Below are 24,065 nucleotides of genomic sequence, written 5' to 3'. Positions count from 1 at the left end.
AACCCCACTGCAAAGGTTACATAGTGCATCTTTAAACTTTACTGCATGCCTCTGTGCTTAACTTACCTAAGAACCTTTTTTCACATCAATGAATTGAATAAATTAATACAAAATCCAATTTCCACAAAAAGAGGTTCAAAGCCACTGGAATGTCACACGCCATTTTGATTCTCATTGCTCAAAATATGAACATGTTGTGACTGATTTCTATTAAACTGATCCATAGAGCTTACCATGCCATATTTAGCGAGCGACGCTGGTGCAGAGGCGTGTAGGCTGCGCGGTACATCCTCTGACATATCCCTAATGGAAGTTTGTGAGTCGCGTGCAGATGGCAGGCCAAGTGCACAGCTGATTGCTTTCTGTGGATTCTAGTCCCATTTCTCCAACACATGCTTCATCATTCTGTCAGCATCATCATCATCATCAGATGCACTGCAAAGTTAAACCGCGACAATATGGCAAGAAATAGCCTCCTCGCCCCATCTCCTCTTCCACCCTGCTCGATTCAACCCAACAAAGCCTGGATACTGTAGCTACCAGCGCGGAGAGGAAAATATAGACTTTTGTACTATTTCTGACAAACTATGTGATTAATCTGGTGCTATAAGATAAGGTTCAGTTTGCAGAGCGTTTTTGAAACACACCCGAAAATATTAAAGACGAGGCATTGTGTAAAAACAACTTTTTGGAGCTTTTTACCATATTATAAAGTTGTTCCCTCTTCAAAAACCTGCCTGAAGAGGTTTAAGATGTAATCCATGCATGTTTGAGTAATCTAGTGATCTTCAAGTCCTCCTTATAGTTAGCAGTAGGGCCTGAGCAGTATATTGGTTGGCTGATATCATCGGCCGATATGGACACTTGGAGATATATTGGCTATTGGACATAATCTTGACGATATGGGCCGACAGTCCGTACATGCCGTACAGCACCTGAATATAGCCCCAGTGTCACGTGCTCTTGTTTACACCAGTGCACTCTGACCCTTCACTCTGACCATTCACTCTGACCATTCACTCTGACCATTCACTCTGACCATTCACTCTGACCATACACTCTGACCATTCACTCTGACCATACACTCTGACCATTCACTCTGACCCTTCACTCTGACCCTTCACTCTGACCCTTCACTCTGACCATTCACTCGGAGTTAGCTCTTTGAGCACTGGTTTTAAATGCTCTAGTCTGAGCTAAACTTCTGAATGTAAAATAAAAGTTTAATTCAGCACAGATCACTCCAGCAACAAAGGTAATGCTTTTTTTTATCAAAGTGTCAGTGCGGAGAAGAGAGAGGATCGTCCCCATAGACAGAGGACACATGCACTGCTGCTGTCGACACTATGGATTATATTCTTTTTACCAACAATCATTTTATGTCAGGATTAAAAAGAATCTTATTTGTGAAGACTTGGGATCTGGGAGGTGCCTGTCTGAGCGGTGAGTGCAGCAAATGTGTATGTTTTGACATGACTTCTCGTTCTTACACTTTGGTTAGCAATTAGCTACTATAAGCTATCACACATAACAGACTGTTTTCTCTTATTCTGGCCATCTGTGAAGTGACTGGAGTGGCTGTTTACATGTTAGTGGGCCGGCACTGATGTAAATAAGATTTGAATAATGGGTCATTCACTTCAGTGAAAGATTGGTTGTCAATTGAAAAGTTTTGTAAAAATACCATTAGACCTACCTGCTGTCTTTAAACATGAGTGTAAAGAGGCAGAATAACAGCAAATGCAGCCTAAATACACTTAAAGTCTAACAGAGCCAAACCTAGGTTTTATCAGTTGAATATTTATAATCAATTATTACAACTAAAATTTAAAAATGTGATTGTCATAAAATAAAAATGATTAAGTCATAAAATCAATATGACAAGTTTGTAAAGCTCAAACAAATAATAATAACAAATATGCTTCAATATTTCAGAATTTCAGATTTCAGAGTTATATAAGTCTACACTCTCCATCTGAAATGATGACATCATCAAATTCTACAACATGAATGAATCCAGTATCACCCCAAACCCCACATTAACTAATTGTTATTAGGGCTGTCATAAGTATCAAAAATCAGATACTAATTGAAACTAAAATCGAAATTAGATACTCATTTGAGCAAGTATCAAAACAGTCACATTCACAGGACAAAAAGTAACCTTTCCTGAATAGCTTTAAAATGACCTTGAGCTGTATCAGATCAAGTATAAGACACATAGACTAGTATACGCCCATGGACCACTGTGGGATTACACAGATATAAGACACATGGTAATATAAAAGAACATACTATTATATATTATATGGTAAAAAATCAACATCTTATTGTGTAAATAAAGAATGATTTTTATCATCATCATGTTATCATAATCAGTATTGAGTATTGAGTCTGTTCCTTAGTATCAAAACGTTTGTAATTTTAGTAAAATGACAACACTAATTGTGATTTTGTTTTAATTTATCTCAGAAAAACATCTACCCTCCGTGCACTGCCTTGAGGGTTGCTCCGTCTCCATGGTACCCTGCAGTTAGTGGAGGTTTCATTAGCCTCCTGCGCCTGGAGCTAGCGCGTGAAGGTCAGGAGCAGATCTGACAGACAGCAGCTGAAGCAGGGCCAGAGCAGCAAAGCACCGGAGCCCCAGAGCAGCAGAGCACCAGAGAGAGGCTGCAACCGCTACAACATTAGCCCCAAACGCACAGGAGCGGGGGTGGACTCACAACACCCGGCCCTCAGTATGTGGGTAGAGATAAACTGCTGCATAATTTCTTAACATTTAAATTCCACTTTACAAGCCTCGAAGTGCTACAGTCATTTTGGATTCAGTCCCCGTACTTGGAGTATTATGGGTGTGTAGGGTATTCACTGCTAACACACAACATATTTAGATAACCATGTTCCCTTTTATTGCTTTGAAAATGCTATTTTCACCAAAAACAGCAACCTTTATTAATAGTTTTATATGTTTCATTTTCATTTTTGAAGTCTCACCTGCCTTTGCTCTACTACTACTCATTCAGAACACAATCAGCGTGCACCCCGGTAATGAAACTACTGCACATCGGATCAGGTTTGTCAAGTCATAGAGTGTTGTTTTATATCCTGCTTTTGTATATATTGTATTGTATAGTGCCTGGGAGAGCTCACTAGATTTCTGAAACCACTTCATGTTGTTAAAGACGGAATGATGTTAAAACATGATAGAAAGCTCCAAAAAGCCTTTAAGCTACTTTTGATAACTAATTGGTATCCACAGATGGATGGGGTAGATTGGAAGGGAGGATACAATCTGTGCCACGGCAATTTTCCTCTCGACCATCACAAATCACCCACGCACATTCGCACCATATTGATATTGTCCAGGTAGGTGAAGTGTCTTGCCCAAGGACACAATGCTGAAATCAAACTGTAGGATTAGTTGGCATAAATTTACTTTGAATGTCGTGAAAGACCTGCTGTGTGTCCCACTGCTCCGGACAGACTGCTCCAGTGGCATTGATGGAACATCCTCTCCCCTCTCCTCCTCATCTCTGATCCTCTCACTCTTCCTCTCTTTTCTTCTCTCTTCCCTCCTCTCTCCTCTCCTCCTCCTCCTCTCTTCTCTCTCCCCTTCTCCTCCTCCTCCTCTCTTCTCTCTCTCCTCCTGTCCTCTCTCCTCTTCTCCTCCTCTCCCCTTCTCCTCCTCCTCCTCTCTTCTCTCTCTCCTCCTGTCCTCTCTCCTCTTCTCCTCCTCTCTCTTCTCCTCCTCCTCTCTTCTCTGTCAGACATAAGACCACACTTCCTATTTAAGTTAAAGGGATAGTATGCATGTTTTTTTATTACAAATTTCATAAACTTATCTGTGTCCCCAGATATATAAATAGTTGTTTTGTTTTTTTTTTTGTTTTTTTTTTATAAATAGCTGTAATTTATTCTTGTGTAATTTATTCTTAAAACACTTCCATCATGTCCAAAAACACTGGACATGATGGACAGGTTGTTTATGTTAAATTTGCTGTTTTGGCTCTCCAGACGATTATCCGCTCACTCAGAGCATCCTGGTTATGATCAGGTTTTTGGAGTCTTCTGGTTTTGTCCATATAAACACAGTGCCCTGGTTTCAGTATCCTGGATAAGCCAGTGTCCCGGTTATGAGAAACCAGGATACTCTCAGTGGGATTTTCTGATAGTATTCAGAATACTGTGGCATGTAGATGCAGTATCCTGATTTCTCAACACTGGTGCTGCACTGAAGAAGAGCAAACTCCAGAAGCAAGTACGGTAAAAGCAGCAACTCTCACAAAACAACTCAGACCTTTTACCAAATAATAGTGTCTTATACCTGTAAGGAAAATAAAGCAGTCGGCTGTTTGAATACAAGCACCTTTAAACTCCAGGTTAACTTCTGTGTCTGTGTTGATCTTGAACTAAACTGACGCTGTGAGTCTCTGTTGTATTTTTCACTTGTTACTAACGCCTTTTACCGATGCAGTGCCTCACAGTCTTTTGTTCTTATTTCAGTGGATATCTTCTTATCCTGTCCCATTTTTGTTAGAAACCTGCTAAAAAGCCTTAAGTTAGCAAAGCTGCTTTATGTTTAGCTTCTTGTCATATCTGTGCCTTAGTTACTATGGTTACCGCTCTAAATAGGATACTCTGACTCGTCCTGTGTACAGAGATATGACTGTCCTGGTTTCTCTGAATGTAAACGCCACATCCGGAATAGCGTCATAACCGGGATGAGGCTCATAACCGGGATGATCGAGCACATGTAACTTTTCTGAAGAGGTGTGTGCCACCAAGATACAGGTCGTATCTCCGGAGAGGCAGGCCTGCTTACAGTAAAAATGCATATATTTGAAGATTTTAAAATCAACATAAGATAGATAAGTGATAAGTTTAAGGCCAAATCAAATCAGAAGATGCAGTTGTGGTACAGTTTTGGCTGCCATGTCCAGCTCATATGAACCCATGTTGAACCGGGCTCTCCGCTGCTCCCTTGCTGACATCTCACACTCTGATTTATTCAGCTCAATTGCATTTCAACTTTAGCCATAAATAAATTACACAGAGCAACTATGTTTAAAGCATGCCCCGAGGCGCGCGGTCCAAAAGGGCACCGCTCGACAAGAACAAAAGATACAAGCTCCACAAGCTCCACAAGCCAAATCAGCCAACGCAGCACCAGAACAACAGATAGCACCATCCTACCTCACTGTCATCTGTGTGTGTGTGTGTGTGTGTGTGTGTGTGTGTGTGATCTCAAAGTAAACCTGAAAGTACAAACGATTAAAGGGCCTATGCATTATTCAAGCTCTTCAAAACACATGGTCTCTATGTTCTATGTTCTCATGTTTGTTGGGTGGTAGGGTTACGGAGGGTCAGGCATGTACTTTCAGAAATGTCTTGTTAATGTGAGAAAACAGGCCTGTGGGAACATACAGCCATGGGAAACCTGACATCCATTTTTTTCAGCCAACCCCCAGTGTTTTCTGTTCATCTACCTTGTGATGTCATGTGGAAATACAGGAAGAAACATTGGCGTTTTGGAAGCATCTCAGTAATGAAAATACTGCACATTGGAATAGGTTTGTGAAGTTATAGTGTGTTGTTTTGTATCCTGCTTTTGTGGAAAATTGTTGAGTGGGAGCATGGGTGATTACTGTAATGCTAACCATAAGGCGGGTTTGAATAGTGCCTGGGAGAGCTCACAAGATTTCCAAAACATACATGGTTGAAATATGAAACCACTTCATGTTGTTAAAGACGGAATGATGTTAAAACATGATAGAAAGCTCCAAAAAGCCTTTAAGCTACTTTTGATAACTAATTGGTATCCACAGATGGATGGGGTAGATTGGAAGGGAGGATACAATCTGTGCCACGGCAATTTTCCTCTCGACCATCACAAATCACCCACGCACATGATATTGTCCAGGTAGGTGAAGTGTCTTGCCCAAGGACACAATGCTGAAATCAAACTGTAGGATTAGTTGGCGTAAATTTACTTTGAATGTCGTGAAAGACCAGCTATGTTTTTTCACATCTGAGCTCAAGATCTGTACACGTGTCCCACTGCTCCTGACACTGCTCCAGTGGCATCGATGGAACATACTCTCCTCTCTCCTTCTACTCTCCTCTCTCCTCTTCTCTCTCCTCCTCCTCTCTCCTCTTCCGCTCCTCTCTCCTTCTCCTCTTCTCTCCCCCTCTCCTCTCTTCTCCTCTCTCTCTTTCTATCCTCTCCTCTCTCCTCCTGTCCTCTCACCTTCTCTCCTCCTCTCTTCTCCTCCTCCCCTCTCCTCTCCCCTCCTCCTCTCCTTTCCTCCCTCCTCCTCCTCCTCCTCCTCCTTCTCCTCTCCTGTCTCCCCCTCCTCTTCTCTCCTCCTCCTCTCCTTTCCTCTTTCCTCCTCCCTTCTTCCTCTTTTCTACTCTCTCCTCCTCTTCTTCTCTCCTCTCTGCTCTTCTTCTCTCCTCTTTCCTCTTCTTCCTTTCTCATCCTCCTCTCCTCTTGCCTCCTCTCTTCTCCTCTCTCCTCCTTCTCCTCTTCTCTCCCCCTCCTCTCCTCTCTCCTCTTCTCTCCTCCTCCTCTTCTCTCTCCCGCCTCCTCTTCTCTCCTCTTCTTTCTCCTCCTCTCCTCTGCTCTTACTCCACTGTGTTTTTAAACTCCACACACCTTCACTTGAATCATTTGGATGATTTCAGTAGTTTTCCATCTCTACTGAACTAAAGGTAAAAGGAGCTGGTAACTTCACTTCATGACATCACAAGGTGGAACAGAGCATTTTGAGCTTTGGTGATGCAGACACCCTAATAATCCAGGATTACTCAAACATGTGTGAATGAAACAAAACACAACTCTGGTTATGTTTTTGAGGATGTAACAACAATCTAACATGGCTAAATCCTAGGAGCGTTGAACTGTCTTAAAACGCCCAACAGTGAAATGAAAACGCCTTGGCCCTTCCCAAAAAAACAGCATGTAGAGCAGCTGTGGTTTAGTGGCGTGATGCTCATGAACGAGTCGGCTCTTTTGAATCAGTCAGTTCATTAATGAGAACGGTTGGGACCAGATCTAATTTTTTAAAAGAGCAGAATCTTTTTCTTTCTAATTTTTATGCATTTTTATATTGATTAATGTTTAATCCACAAGAATCATCACAGAAGCAGAGTAAGCAACACAAGTGAGCAGTGAGAGTAAGCAACATATCTGGCATCATTATAACAGTTACGTTTTTAATTATTATTATTATTGTAGTGCAATGTTTTATTTATACTTTCATCTTTTCAAAGGGTAAACACACTCCCACTCTCAGTTTGAAACAAAGCCTTAGCCTCGGTATCACACTGGCTCCTGTCATATAGGCCTAAGTAAATAGTAAAAGAGCAAGCCTTTTGAATGGCTCTTGGAGGGGAATGGATCCAAAAGAATCGGATCCCACAAAGGAGCCGAAACTCCCATCACTACTATGGTTGGTTTAGATGTAACTGGATTTGGTCTTTTCTGAATGGATGTTCTGAATGGAGCAGAGGAGCAGGCTACACACCTGGACTGGGCTCCCCGCTGGTTTTGTACTACCCCATTCACTACCATGTAAAAGCTTCAGTGACGCACTTTCTGGTCCACCTGAGAATAACTGTGCCAGTGGACTCAGCCTCATTGTAGTACTCTGAATATAAGCCCCAGTGTAATTACAAAGGCCAGAATAATTACTGTGTCAAGGAAACGATTGTGCTATTACTCTGAAAAGTCTTGTGTACTATAGGGTTGCTGCGCCAGAGGACACAATGATGAGAGAATGCTTTATACTACTGTACTGTTCTCTGAACCATACTTTACATTTTGTTCATTGTAAACCACAATATTGATCTAAACGGGTTTGGCTTCTGGAACAAAATTGATTCTGGCTTGTCTCCTAAATCCTACTCCGCTGTGAGTGAGCTTTATACTTGTGTAATCTGAAACTATATTGTTCCAAGAGAGTGAAAAATCCTCTGTCTTCGTCCCAGTGCTGAGTTTTGTGTCTGGAGCAGTGCAGCCCCAGATGTTTAGCTCGGATCCTCGACAGGTGTTGAGTATGAGAGACGGAATGTTCAAATCAAATAGATTTGAATGATGACAATTATAATGTAGATTTATTTGTAATTACAAAAAAACACTAGACATGGTGGCTAAGTTGTTATAATTTAGTATTTTGGTTTTCAAGACGATGATCCAGTCGGAAAGTATAGTGAGCCTCACATGAGCCTCTCAGGTACAGTATGTACACTGCCAGTCAAAAGTTTGAACACACTTTTCCATTTAGTTTTCTTGTTTATTTCTCTCATAACTCAAAACTTGTTTTAGATAAAAAATAATAATAATAATAAAAAGATTTAAAAAATAAAAATAACCACCTTTTCCTTTGAACCCTGCTTTGCATGTGTTGCATTTCTTGGCAAGTCACACCTGAAGTGAGAACTATTTCAGCAGACTTCATCAGGAAGCTCACAGAGAGAGGTCCAAGGGTTTGCAGTACTGTTGACAGAGCAAACGGAGGATACTTTGAGGATTTGAATATATAAAAAATATATATATGTATATTTTTCATAACATATTTGTATATATTTGTTTAGTCTTCTGTGTGTATCTTAAGTGTAGAAAGTGGTAAACATAAAGAAAACATACATTGAATGAGAAACTTTTGACTGGTGGTGTACTACAACCACAACTGAATCTGTGTGGCCGGAGCTTTAACCTGCAGATAGAGACACATATACAAGTTTTTCTCATTCTCAGTTTATGGACAGGCCTCATGTGAAAGCTCAGAACCTCCAGAATTCACTCACTGAGCTGCAGACGCTGCACTAGCACTGATTCATGACTGTCTCCAGGTGCTGAGGTTTGGGTAGCGACACTTCAGATCAGAGAGAGGCATTTTAGATTTAAACCAACTGGATTTCAACATTGAAACTGGCAACACAAATGAGAGAGTCATGCAAGGCTCATTCTGATTGGATCATCATCTTGAAAACCTAAACACCAAATTATAGCATAAACAACTTGCCCATCATGTTCAATGTTTTTGTAATTAAAGAGGTATTATGCAAACGTGATTATTTGGAGCGTTCTACGATGTTATAACATTCCCTCATCAAAAACATGCCTATAGAGGTTTGAGGTCTCTCCCAGGCCCTATTTGAACCCTCATTATGATTAGCTGTACCCCAGAAGTGTAAGACCCCCTCTTTATGAATAAATCTGCATTACTATTGTTCAGTAAAAGCTGTATGCAAATATATCTTATCTGGGGACAAAGTTAAATCATTTTTATAAAGAAGAAAAATGTTTTTTAAAAAGACATATTGTGCTTGTGTCTGTTATATAGTTATAATCTATGACATCTGTGGATCATCATGTTATCATTTCCATTTCTAATCGCAATATTCATCTAAAACAACGTAATAAAAGAATCAAGTTTGCTGACTTCTGTGTTAGAAAATTGCAGTGTCCTGTGGGAGCTGACAAGGCCACAAATGCCATGACAACAAAGAGCCGCAAGGCTGTCGACATCTCTGATGTATTGCTGCAGATTACACTAGTGAGTAGATTTTTTTTAGTTTTCTTTGGACCAAAATGACTATGCTATGCTGCCGAGTCCTATATGTATTACCAATAAAGAAAATGAAATTGGAGAACAAAGTACAGAGCAGTGGATGCGTACCGGGCGCAGTGAAAACAGGGGTTTATTAGCAATATGAAAATAAGTGATTAAAGATTGCCCAAACATGCACATATCACTCCAAATACAACTTCGGGTGAGTAAATGCTGAGAGGAAACAACTATAACATCTAAATCTCACATACACTTCCTTTAACGTTAACCAGCCTATTTCCAGTGTAGTCCCTATCCCCCTCGCCCTCTGACAGCTCAGATCTGCGTTCGCTAAAGCTACTGATGTTTCTACTCCCTAATAATAGCCTGTGCTTAATCTCTGAGAAGATGTGAAGTGCCACGTCAGGTCCTGTGCATGTGAGGACTCCTCTGCGTCTCCCCGAGCGTACATCAAAGACGACGTTCACACTGCAAGTCTCGAGGCCCAAGTCACAATTTTTCCCAAATCTGATTTTTTGGGGGGGATTGTTCTCATTGCAAATAAAATGCGACTCAAATCAGTTTTTTGTGTGTGAACATCAGTCCTGAAGAGTCCTGATGTGTGAAATTATACATTGACACAGGTTACACTATTTAAAAGGCCCATATCACACTATTTTATGATCTATGTTATAATGTTTCCTCATCACAAACAGACCTGGAGTTGTGTTGTTTCGCTCACACATTTTCATCACACAAACCCTGAGTTCTCCTCTCAAACTGAAAACATTCTGTTCCACCTTGTGATGTCATGTGGTGAAGTGTGAATGCAACAAAGCAAAACTCCAGGTCTGTTTTTGAGGAGGAAACATTCTAACATGGTTTAAGTCTCACAAGTATCCATTTTGTGCAATATAGGACAACAAATTAGTGAGTTGCCAATTAACACTTTGTTGCGGATGTCATCAATATTCTCTGGGGTCGTAATGCTAACTGTAGGCACTGCTCCGTCTGAAACTGTTACTCAAGTTATACTTTAATCTGAGTTTTGTTTAAACACAATCTGACCATAATGAACTGACATTGTTGGAACTGTTAAACAAGTCTCTTTCATATTAAATTACAGTCACGAGCTAGCTAGCATTAGCCAACAGTTTTCACCTATAAGCGCTCGTATTGACTCCTTAAAATGTATAGTTTAAATCCATTTTGTGATTTTTCTTTAGTTTCTGCATTGTGTCAGCATGATAACTTCTGACATAACATTTCACCATAGACATACATGTAGAACCCCCACAGTGTGTTGTCACTGCAAAGTATCTTTTCTTTTTTTTTATCATGTTAAATAGACTATTTGGTGTTTTATGTTTGACTCAAATTCATTCCCAGTTTATCATTAAACTTTATTTCAAACTTCTCACTAGCTTCACTGCTGTTGTCTGTCAGATTGTGTAATTGTGTTTTATTTGTGCTTTTCTCAGTGAAAATGTATTATGCCTGTATCATTTCAGAGCTGTAAAAGTCAGATAACTGTGACTTGGGCGCAGTCAGATCAAATTTTAACCTAATTTATTTCCACATAAGAAAGTGGCCTGGATCACTTTCACATTTCACACATTTGTCATGTTTGGCAAAAAAAAATGAGATTCAACCTGCAGCGTGAACGAAGCCAAAGGGTCAGGGGGATTCGACCACAGCGACATGGTTTCATATCATATTTTTCAATCATATTACCACTCTCATATAAGTTTAAGGTAAATGGAACAAAACAAAATCTAACTAGAACCATTATTGCATCACTGAAAAACACTGCACTCCAATTCACCTTTATTTTATTATATTTGTGTGGGTTTTTGTGTTGTTCTTTTTTTTGTTTACTATTGTTATTTTGTTTGTATGCTGTTTGATTCTTGATTTGTTATATTTTATCAACCTACTTTAAATAAAAAAAAAAAAGAAAAAAAAAAAAGAGATGCAGAGGTTTGAATGGGTCCGACTTTAAAGGGCCCTCTGAAGCCATCCATCTTTGAGTCATCACAAGACTGGGAGCTTAACCCGTGGGCAAACAGCTGAAGAATACATTACGGTGGTTTCCATAGAAGCAGTAACATTTAGAGAGCCTGTCTTATAATGTAAACGGACGTGTTATCAGCTCTCGCAGCGCAGAGGGCACCAGGCGCTCCGGGCGTTTGACCATGCACTTTGGATTGAAGGATGAATGTAGCCTTTTACGTAGTAGCTGTTGTAATTTAACTGTGAGCGTACAACTGATGCTCCCAGCCACAATCCAAACCTTCCTTATGCCCAATCCTTGTTGCAAAGTATGTATGCCTATGGTGGAATGTTCAGCAGTTACCATGGAGACACAATGAACACATTAGCAAACACTGCCTGATACGGTTATAGCTTGTTTGAGAAAAGTGCAAAATGGATTTAAACAACACATTTTCAGGAGCCCGTGATCAATACGAGCGTTCAGGTTACCGTTTAGGTGCTTGATTTTCAACGCAAAGCTGAGAGTGACTAACTGAAAAACTGTTGCTAGCTTGTGACGGTAATTTTATGCGCGAGAGACTTGCTTAAGAGGACAAACCTGTAGTTTTAATTCTAGCTATGTCAGCTCTTTCTGGTCAGATTGTGTTAAAATAAAGATCAGATTAAAGTCTAACTTGAGTAACGAAGCTTCAGACGGAGCAGTGCCTATAGTTAGCCCCAGGGAACGTTGATGACATCAGCTGCAAAGTATCAATAGGCCTATAATTTGTCTTTGTTTTCTGTTATTTCTAAGATAACTAGGCCTGTAATCCAGGTAGCTAGCATTGTTCCCTCATCAAAAACATGTATGAAGAGGTTTTATATGTCATCCATACATGTTTGAGTAATCTAGTGATCTCTCCCAGGCCCTCTTCAAACCCTCCTTATGGTTAGCACAACAAGCCCAGTCCTTAGCTCTTAATACCCTCTTAATTAAATTCAGAAATATAGAATTTTATATTACAGCTTCATGTATTTTCACATACATTAAAGACGGAAAACAACTTGACATAACCCAAGACGGAAGCACCTATAGGTTTACGGTGCTGAAAGTGTGTATGTGGATCAGGAATCACAGTTTGGCATTTAGCTGTTCTAAAGTCCTGTGCAGTGAAGTAAAAATCCCGTTTACATTGGGCCCATTATTTAGTCTTCAGCGGAGCTTAAAGCGGAGCGAGGAAGAGTGAAGGATACATTAAAGTGGCCAGTCTTTATACGGGGCAGGTGAAATAAGCCCAGTGAGTGGACAGAGACGGCTTGTTCTAACACCTCCTTCTCTGAACTCGACATGCTCCTACGCTCTCTGTGGAGTGCCCAACGTTTAAAGAAGACATATTGTGTTTGAGCTTGCGATATAGTTATAATCTATGACATCAATGGATCATTAGGTTATAAATTAGTTATTTTAAATCACAATATCCATCTAAAATGACTTAGTTAAAGAAATAATTCTGCAGACTTCCGTGTTTGAAAACTGCAGTCCCCAGTGAGAGCTGACATCTCTGTAAATATCATCCCAACAAAGAGCCGTGAGGACGTCAGCACCTCCAATGGATAGCTGCTCATCACGCTAGTAAGTAGAGTTTTGTTTTGTTTTTCATTTGTACCAAAATGACTTTGTGACGCTGCCAAATCCTACATGCATCACCAATTAAGAAGATAAAATTGGAGAACGAAGTACGTATGGTAAATGGTCACATATCACATATATGTGCTTTTCAACATTCATAGTGATCAAAGCATTTTACATGAAGGAACCACTCACCCATTCACAAACATTTTCTACACCAGTGTACACAGACACTGGGGGCAAGGTGGGTTTTGACCAATTGCACCGCCAATCTGTAGGTCCATGAACAGTGCTCTATCAGAGTGCCACATGAACCATCTCGCACCCTGAGGACTTCAGTGACCGGCCTCCTCCTGGTCCCAGAGTCAGGACTAAACATGGGGAATCAACGTTTAAGTTTTATGCAGCTAAAACCTGGAACAGTCTTCCTGAAGATGTGAGACAGGTCTCTACTTTTCTCCTTTAATGGTAATCTTATGATGATTATTTGTGATTATTTCGATTTGTTGTATTGTGATGTCTTTTTTATTCTGTAAAGCACTTTGGATTACTTTATGTATGAATTGTGGTATACAGATAAACTTGCCTTGCCTGAGCTACTGTTACCCCAGTGCAGTACAGACAGGAGACCACTTTGAACACCAGGTCCCACGGTGGAGCCCCAGTGGCAAAAACTGTTATCTTGTCCTTAGGCAAGACACTTCACTCACATTGTATAGTATGAACGTGGTATGTAATGCACTGTAAAGCGTCTTTGAGTATCGTGCTTATAGGTTAGTGTGACATTTCAAACCAATAAAACAATCAAATCTTTTAGCACTGCCAGTAACTCTTCAGTATTACACAAATCCCATGCATTTCATAATATGTTTGCAGAGCACTCGACTCAGGATAGCAGGTTATGTCACTTTAATATTTTGGTCTTATATAGTTTAACCTGAGCTGGAGATGCGTAGGTCAGAATTCTGCCGTGGAATTTGCTGCTTAAATGTCAGATTAGAGATTTGTTGACCTGGTTTATGGTTAAATATTTGTAATTACTGGGTCTATCCACATGAAACAAAACAAAAAGTGACAAGGTTCAACGTCTCTGTCAGCATAAATACACAAACATGAAATCATCGCTTCAGAAAGTGGCACCATTATTCATTATTCAACCCCAAAGACGTGATTGTTGTCAGTTGAAAAGACTTAATGATTCATATGACAAGTTTGTAGAGCCAATCCCAAACAAATAATGATGAGATTCAGCATGGATTTCTATTTTGGCGATTTATGTGAAAATACTAAATGTCCCATAGAGTTTTACAGACATGTGCCCACCATCTGACATCATCAACTCCTAGACTTTTTGTGTTGAACCTTGCACTCTGCTTATGACACCCAAACACCCACAGGATACCAGCTGTGCGTGTGCGGGCGTCACAGAGCAGAGGCCTCGTCTCTCCGTGGCTCTGCTTTATGGCATTAAGCTGCTGTTTGAAATCCCATATGCAAATACAGCCTCATTAACACACTCTAAATATAACGAGCTACACTTAAAGCTAATCCTCTTTTTGCAGGTTAGTCTTTTAATCATGTTTGTTAGGTCCCTTCTCTTCTCTAATGAAAGATGACGCAGACACATTGTTTTATTATTGCACTTTTAATAGGCTTTTTATTGAGCTGTTAGGGCCTTCAGTTGTCTTTATGTATCCTGCCTGTTGTCTAATACTTTATGTAATTATTATAATGAAGGCACAATATGTCCTTCTCATTATATTAAACTCACAGTCTCATTATTTTCACTCAGTCGTGTTACAGTTTTCGTGCATTATTAATTCGTTCCATACTTGGTGGTGGTAAGGTGGTGGGAGCTCGGGGCCAAACCTCCTTGTCAAACCCTGATCTGTCACATCTCAGAGGCGAAGCAGAGCTGTACTTGGATGAGAGACTACTGGGAATAAGCAGTGTCGTAGTGAGGCAGCAAAAACATGTGCTGTTGTGTCCTTAGGCAACACACTTCACCCACATTGCCTCTGTATGTAAGTGCTGTGTGTGTGTGGGTGTGTGTGTGTGAGTGTGTCGGTGGTTATGTCTGTAGAGGAGTGGAGTAGTGTCCATCAGTCTCCTCCGTGCCGTGTCTCTTGTACAGTACAGAATGTGTTCAGACAAATTTACAGAAATGCTGGATCACAGTGTGACTCTGAAAAAGACACCTGCACCAAGGCTTTCAGTGGAAGCGCCGCCAGGACGAAGCGGCGCAGTCAGAGGAACTGTGAAATACACATGAGTCACTATTAATCATTTCTTATGTGTCCAACCTAAAATTTGTTACAGTACAGTTTCTAAAAGCTATCATTTTTATTTACAGTATAGGAAAACATTTATATTTTTATTTCTCAAACACATTTTTGGGCCTGAATACAGGTATCTTTGGTTTCATTCTATAATACTGTACTTATTTTGTTTAAATATACAAAGGTTTGAACTTTGAGAGTGTTTAAACAAGAAAGAAATGTGAGAAAATGTTAATGTCTGTCTGAGAAAAGTGTATAAAGTGTGTGGTGAGGGGTTTTACATATATATAATACACACATATATAATAATTGTAAAAAATAAAGCTGACTACTTCACGGATTTCGCCTATTGAGGGTTATTTTTAGAATGTAACCCCCGATTTAACCAGGGACCACTGTACTGTTGTTGTACTATGGTAAGATTTGAGCTGAATTAGTCCCTTTTATGGCTAGTTATTGGTTCATTCTGTTATTTATTTGTTGCAGCTCATGTCTTCGTAATCAAACACTCTTTCAATATTATCGTTTATCGCAATATTTCTCTATATACCCTACTTCAAAATTTGTTATCATGACAGGTCTGTAAACAATTTCATCGTTATGAAGAGGTCTTCTGTCTGTTCTGATCAAGCTCAAAATGACACCAAATCTGTTCAGGAAAGTTCAGATTTTGTCCTGTGAATGTGCTTTTTTAGTACTGATACTTGCTCAAATGATAATCTAGTCTCACTATTAGTTTTAGTGTGGATTAGTATCTGATCTTTGATACTTTTGACAGCCCGACGGATGGATGAATGCCCGACATTGTAAAGTGACTTTTATCCTCTCCAAAACTCTATATGAGACTAACATATTATTATTATTGTAAGCTTCTACTCTAGCCACGGCTGCCCTGGGGTAGACTGACGGAAATGAGATTGCCACACAGTCACACACCACATTCAAACATAAGCAAAGTGGGTGAAGTGTCTTGCTCAAGGACACAAAGACAGAATGCATTAATGCCACTGCTGCCCTGCTATTCCCAGTAGTCTCCCAGTCTCCATCTCCAAAGTACTACCCAGGCCCGACCCTGCTTAGCTTCAGAGATTAGACGAGGTGAGGCATTGCCAAGGCCGTCATTGTTAAAGCAGACATGCTGTGCTTGCATCTGCTCTATACTGTAGTTATAATCTGTGACACCCATGGATCATTATGTTATAATTTGAACATTTAAATGCCTTAATAAAAGAAACAGGTCCACTGACTTCTGCATTAGCATCTCTGACAACAGCATTCATCAATAGCAAAGCTTCTTAAAAATATTCCTTTTATTGTTTTGAAAATGCAATATTCACCTTAAACAACGTATGAACACATTCAATACTTTTGTCTTTGCTCACTCTGAGTCTCCCCTTTCTTCACTCTGTGTGTTAAGTCCCTCCCCCTTCAGAGCGCTATCACAACACCATTGTGTACATCCCACTAATGAAACTACTGCACATCACATCAGGTTTGTCAAGTTGCTGTTTACAGTTTTGTATCATGTTTTTCTATATTTATGGAGAATTATCGTGTGGGAGCATGGGTCATGGAGATTTGTGAGCAGAATTTTACAGCTAACAGTAAAGAGTGTTTGAACAGAGCCTGGGAGAGATGGCTAAAACACTCAAACATGCATGGATGACATCTAAAACCTCTCCACGCTTGATTTTGACAAGGAAACAATGTTATAACATGTGAGAAAGCTCAAAAAAATGCCTGATGTCGATAAGTCTTCCTGCTCAGAAGCCGTTGTTTTAGCACATGAGAGATGGTGTGATAGTTGTGGTAGCTAATAACATCTCCATGAGAGCTTCTTGAACCTCCACGATAAAAGTTACATAGACCTTTAAATCAGCGCTAGTGTACAAAGCCTTCTTATTATGCGGCTAATACTTAACCCCCAGAGCACTTCTATACAAAGGCCATTGTATTTGAACATAAGTGTCTTTTGAACAGTACAATGTGACTTCTGTTAACAGTGTTTCTACAGCTGTATTTTGTTTTGTGCAGATTATTTGCGTTGCTCCAGCAGAGAGGAGGCCCCCCGGAGCAGGTACCCCAAAGCAGGCGCATGAGCCTGGCCTGATAAGAGGGAGTGCGTGGAGAGCGGGACTGGAGCTGTAGTCTATGAGAAAACAGCAAAAGAGAAGCAGGTTTGAAGAAGCTGTACTTAGGCCTGTCACAAAAACACATTAACTAATTTATGCCACTGAATCAACAACCCAAAAGCAGATTTATACCACAAAAACTATTCGAAATCTACAGTATTGCCAAAAATCATGAGCTGAACTAAACAAAAAACAGAATGAAACACTTTTGTACTTAGTTTGCATTGGTAATAAGCCATAGAAGTGATTGGTGATTCACTCAACCTTTCAGGGCACAAAGCCAAAAAATAACAAAATATTTCCCGCTAGTGCAAAGAAAATGTACACATGATAAATACTGAACCCAAAACATATTGTTACTGCTTTAATATATGGAACGATAAGTCGATATACTGTAGTAATTAGTCCCAGGCATACTGTATAAGCAGCTCTTCAAAATGAGGCTGGTGGATGATGCAAGGAGGAGGTTTATCCTTTGAGAATCAGTAAGTGCACGGTCAATATGCTAGTTGTTGTTGTTGTTAAATGACTCGCTTGGTTTGCTTTAGAGTGGATCTGTACAGCCCGCAAAGAAGAAGACAAATTGTGCTTGCGTCTGCTATATAGTTATGATCATGATGTTATAATTTGGACAGTTTAAATCACAATACAGTGGTCCCTGGTTTATTCCGAGAGTTATGTTCTAAAAATAACCCGCAATACGCAAAATCCACGAAGGAGTCAGCTTTATTTTTTTACAATTATTATATATGTTATATATGTCGATCACCACACACTTTATACACTTTTCTCAGACAGGCATTAACATTTTCTCACATTTCTCTCTCGTTTAATTCATTAACAGTGGCACGGCATTGAGTGATAATGGTCTGCATTCCCTTAGCCAATCAGGATGCAGAACACAATGGTCCACAGTCCCTTAGCCAATCAGGACGCAGAACACAATGGTCCACAGTCCCTTAGCCAATCAGGATGCAGAACACAATGCGCATTCACACACATGTAAAAAAACATGTAAAATTGCGCTAAAAAAAATCTGCAAAACAGCCAGGAAAGGTGAACCTCGATATAGCGAGGGACAACTGTATTCCTCTAAATCAACTTAATAAAAGAAACAATTCTGCTGACTTCTGCGTTAAAAAAACTGCAGTGCCCAAAGTGAGCTGACATCGCCGTAAACATCACAACAAAGAGCTGTGAAGTTGTCGGCCCCTCCAATACATAGCCGTGCATTACGCAAGTGAGCTGCAGATTTTATTTATTTGTACCAAAATGACTACGCAATGCTGCCGAATCCTGTATCACAGATAAAGAAAATAAAATTGGAGAATGAAGTAAGAGAAGAGCAGTGGGCGTGTACCGTGGCAGTGAAAATGGGTTGATCGGCAATGATGTCTTGAAAATATGTGAGTCAAGATTACTCAAACATGCACGAATCACTCCAAATACAACTTGGAGAGGGTAAATGTTGAGTAGAGCATGATGTTTTGGTGACATCAGTTGCTCACTTAGACCAGCGCTAGGAGCCGTGTGTGGAGCATGGAAACACAACACCACACAGCCCCGCTCTGAGGTGGCCCTAAGTGAACCAATGAAAACGAGGCAAAACTCCGCTCTTGCCTCTGAAAGTTGTAAAAAGCACTTATGAACTCATTGTGGTGAATCATTAGGATGCTCAGAATGCATTAGGTAAGTGAGGAATAACTTTGGACCACTGCGTACTGTTTAAAATGAACTAGTGAGTAGCTGTAGATGGTTTGTGAGTGGCACTTCCATACGCTGCAGAGAGGCGTGACAGTGGTGCCTGCTGTGCGTGTATTTATATCCTCCTCTGAACAGTGTGCTCTCACTGCTCTGTCAGACTCCTCGGAGCCCGGGGCCCGACAGCACCGGCACCATTAGACAGGGACGGGGGGGTCATGTGACACTTCTACTTGTACTACACACAAGACAACATGAAGCCTCTGTCCCCTCGATTTCGATCCGAAGGGATAGACTCAATACTGAATACTGGTGATAAAACACTCTGTTTTTAGAAAGTACAATTTGATTTTCAGCCTTAAATCATAGTACTTTCTTTTAAATTCCGATGTGTCTTTATATCTGTGTAATCCCTCAGTGTCCAGCGGGTTCCATACTGGTCCATGGGTGTATACAGGTCTATGTGTCTTATATTTGTGAAAGATACAGATCAAGATCATTTTAAAGTTATTCAGGAAAGGTTCATTTGTGTCCTCTGAATGTGATTTTTTTTTTTTAGAATCGATAACTTTTAAAATGAGTATCTCATTTCGATACTAGTTTTAGTATTAATTATGTGATTTGCTATACTTTTGCCAACCCTTACTCGTTATTTTATATTTTGTTCATTTTAAACCTCAGTATAGATCTAAAGACAATAGTTGTCCCTCGCTGTATCTCGGTTCACCTTTCATGGTTTCGCTGTTTCACGGATTTTTTTAGTGCACTTTTACAGTGTAAGACCGTGCATTGTGTTCTGCGTTCTGATTGGCTAAGGGACAGTAGACCATTGTCCATCAGTCTCCTCCGTGCCGTGTCTCCTGTACAGTACAGAATGTGTTCAACAAATTTACATAAATGTCCACTCAACACTACAGCGGAGCTGCGCCAGGACAAAGATGAACGGTCAGAGGAACTGTGAGTCACTATTAATCAAGTAAACAAGAGAGAAATGTGAGAAAATGTTAATGCCTGTGTGAGAAAAGTGTATAAAGTGTGTGGTGAAGGTTTTACAGCCTTAAAACATATAATAATAATTGTAAAAAATAAAGCTGACTACTTTTTAGAATGTTATTTAGAAGGTTATTTTTAGAACGTGACTCCCGCGATAAACAAGGGACCACTATATTACTTTGAGTAAACTAATGATGAAGAAACACACTGAGACAGAGGTGGAGAGATGGATTTATTCTCAAAATAATTATCCAATCAGAAAGCAGAATGAACCTAACACAAGTCTCTCATTTAGGTTGCCAGTTTCAATACTGAAATCCAGTTGGTTTAAACCTAAAAGGACTTTCTCTGAGAGTGTCACTACCTAAACCCCAGCACCTGCAGACAATCATGAATCAGTGCTAGTGCAGCTCCTGCAGCTCAGTGAGAGAATTCTGGAGGTTCATGAGGCCTGTCCATATACTGAGAATGAGAAAATGTGTGTGTGTGTGTGTGTGTGTGTGTGGGTGGGTGGGTGTGTGTGCGTGTGTACGTGTATGTGTCCGCTCTCTGCAGGTTAAGGCAGGTTATGCAGTTTCAAATGTGATTGTAATAACTGTTGTTATCTGTTCTGTGATACTCTCCATGTTGTGTGAGTGTTTGTGTGTGTATGGTGTGTGTATCTTAGTATGTATCTCGGTGTGTCCTGGTCCTGTGTAGACTGAGTGAATGGGGCCGCCTCACACTGGTACAAGAGTGTTCTGGAGGCTATTACTGTAGCGCGGCTTTGAGAGTGACTGACCCAGAATAATGACTTTTCAAAGGGTTAGAGGAGCCAGCTCCCCCCTCCTCAGATATTACTACTACTACTACTGCTACTAAGATTAGAGGCTACTCCTCCAGTCCTCTCCCCTCTCCTCGTATACTGCTATCAGCACTACTACTATTATTTTTCAGTTTGATGTATTTTTGTGTAGTCCAAAATCACAACAGCTTTTCTCACACAGGGCTTCACAAAATAGTTGATTTAACCAACAGAAAGTCAGGAAAATCAAACAGTCATTGGTCAGTAACAGACAGACAGATCAATGGACATTCACAGAAAAACAAGTCTCAGCTCAGGGTGCTGGATTTGGGATGGAACCCTCCATGCATGGATCTTCATGCTGGGTCTTGTTCTTGCCATTGAGCTGACTCCGTCGGACTTGCCTTACTTGTCTGAGGTATTTGGCCGTAGCTGCTTTCCTTGTTTCCTCTTCAAGGTTGCCATTTGCTTGTGGGATACCAACTGTCCTCAGTGTCTGCTATTGTTCCTTCTGGGAGGGAGACCCCTTTTGTGTGGACTACCTCCCCCTCTTTGTCACATCCAGCTACACTTTTGAAGCCCCAAATGACATTCCAGTGTCTGTGTTGTAGATCCTGGTGGTGTGGATCAGTGAGTCGATGTCTCGCTCATACTTAGCGTACAGCTTGATGTCATCCATGTAGAGGAGGTGACTGATGGTGGCCCCATTCCTGAATCGTATCCATAGCCAGTGTTGCTGATGATTTGGCTGAGGGGGTTCAGATTTATGCAGAACAGCAGTGGGGACAGTGCATCTCCTTGGAATATGCCACATTTGATGGCATATACCAAAGCCAAGAACGTGTACCTTAACCTTAGCAAACAGGGTGAGAGCCATAGGAGCCGACAGGAGCCGACAGGAGCCAGGAGCCGACAGGAGCCGACAGGAGCCGACAGGAGCCGACAGGAGCCGACAGGAGCCGACAGGAACCGACCAAGACAAACAGAAGCAGAGTGCCTCCTCACAGTGCAAGCTAAAAGAGCAGTGTCTGAAGATGGACATTTCTGAGTTGTTTGGAGAGAAATGTTCCCAGGAGACTAGCAGACCGAAGCAGACTGGAGTGAAGAGGAGCAGAGAGGAGCAGAGAAGACAGGTGCAGACAGGAGAAGAGTCAGTGAAGCAGAGGCAGAGGAGCAGAGCCAGAGGAGCAGAGCCAGAGGAGCAGAGCCAGAGGAGCAGAGTCAGAGGAGCAGAGCCAGAGGAGCAGAGCCAGAGGAGCAGAGCCAGAGGAGCAGAGTCAGAGGAGCAGAGCAAGAGGAGCAGAGTCAGAGGAGCAGAGCCAGAGGAGCAGAGCCAGAGGAGCAGAGCCAGAGGAGCAGAGCCAGTGGAGCAGAGCTAGAGGAGCAGACTCAGGGGAGCAGAGCCAGTGGAGCAGAGCCATACGAGCAGAGCCAGAGGAGCAGAGCTAGAGGAGCAGAGCTAGAGGAGCAGAGCCAGAGGAGCAGAGCCAGAGGAGCAGAGTCAGAGGAGCAGAGCCAGAGGAGCAGAGCCAGAGGAGCAGAGCCAGAGGAGCAGAGCCAGAGGAGCAGAGCCAGTGGAGCAGAGTCAGAGGAGCAGAGTCAGAGGAGCAGAGCAAGAGGAGCAGAGTCAGAGGAGCAGAGCCAGAGGAGCAGAGCCAGAGGAGCAGAGCCAGAGGAGCAGAGTCAGAGGAGCAGAGCAAGAGGAGCAGAGTCAGAGGAGCAGAGCCAGAGGAGCAGAGCCAGAGGAGCAGAGCCAGAGGAGCAGGCAGAAGCACAGATGGACGTTTATGAAGTGTGCAGTGACAAATGTCCCCAGGAGACACTGTGAGGGGACACTGTGAGGGGAGTGGGTGACAGATGAAAAGAGGCTGTTAGGAGCAGGATCGATCTGAAGAAGATACAACCAAGAACATCTCATCAGACATTGGCCAATCAGAGCCTGCCTTTCCGTCCATGTGCTTGTGACGCCTGTGTGGATTTGTATTAATGTGCATTTAGTGTAAGTGTCTAGAGAATGTTTTCTTCCACCATTATTTCACATGAAGGACATATTTTAAGAGGGTTACTTTAAGTTTTTGTATTTTCTTTTCTTGTATTTTTCATATTTCTGAAGACATGCATCAGCGCTATGGGGCTTATTTGTATGTGAAGATGTGTTGAAAGCTCCAAGAATGATTTTGAACCTTGTATGAACTCGAGGGGAGTAACAGTGAGTCATTTTACAAGTGACAAAAGCTTTTACGTTGACAATATAGAATGATTTGAACATTTGTGTTTCTTGCACCGCTCTTTTCTTTTTTGTGTCTACGCTTGGAAAATATCAGATTTGGGGCATTATTTAACTTCAAATTACATTCTCTACAAATTATAAATCAGATGTTACAGTTCCTCTTACAATTTATCATAGTTGAATAGTTTTGTAGTTTGTTGAATCACTACATTGTACTTCTACTTGAGTAATATTAATTTGAAGTAACAGTATAGTTTTTGGTTGCTCTACACTATATGGATTTACTTTGGGTTTCTTAACAAGATAGAATAGAACCTGGCAGCCCAAAAAGAGGAGCTCATTCTGCTTTCTGATTGGATAAGATGCTTGAGAATGAAAAAACACATGATTAACTATTGAAAGCAGGAGCACTCACTCTGTGTGTACATTCTTAATATTTGATGCCAGACACATCTCACTAAAGAAATGTAGTGTATGTTTTTTTAATTAACTGACTTTACTTTATGAGCTAATTACTTATTTTAAGTAAGTATGATGTCAGAGTGGCCCTAAAGCATAAATCATTACTCATAAATCCTAGTCATAAATTATGGCTAATGCTTTAGTTGTCAATCAAACAAATGACTGCACCAATCCTATAGCTTTACCTTATAAGCCCGGAGAATTAATACATGTGACCCAATATGAAATATGTCCCAATATGTGTTATCTCCCAGAATTCCAATGTGTGTGATTGACAGGTGGATAAGCCAGTCTGAAAAGTGCAGGGTTTTCTCAAATGAAATGCA

At 40.9% G+C, this 24,065-nt stretch overlaps 1 protein-coding gene across 1 annotated transcript in view; it reads right to left on the bottom strand.

Annotated features, from left to right (window-relative positions):
- Window positions 1-289, bottom strand: part of ajap1 (adherens junctions associated protein 1) — a 41,684-nt gene extending 41,395 nt beyond the window's left edge. Inside the window, exon 1 of the mRNA XM_033969783.2 lies at window positions 234-289. Within this exon, the coding sequence (XP_033825674.1) occupies window positions 234-289 (56 nt within the window). The remainder of the gene's footprint in view (window positions 1-233) is intronic.
- Between the last annotated feature and the right edge of the window lie 23,776 nt (window positions 290-24,065).

The sequence above is a fragment of the Periophthalmus magnuspinnatus genome, chromosome 7 (assembly GCF_009829125.3).
Source record: "Periophthalmus magnuspinnatus isolate fPerMag1 chromosome 7, fPerMag1.2.pri, whole genome shotgun sequence".
NCBI lineage: Eukaryota > Metazoa > Chordata > Actinopteri > Gobiiformes > Gobiidae > Periophthalmus > Periophthalmus magnuspinnatus.
Note: the sequence above shows the minus strand (reverse complement) of the source record. Positions and strands in the feature narration are given on the sequence as shown.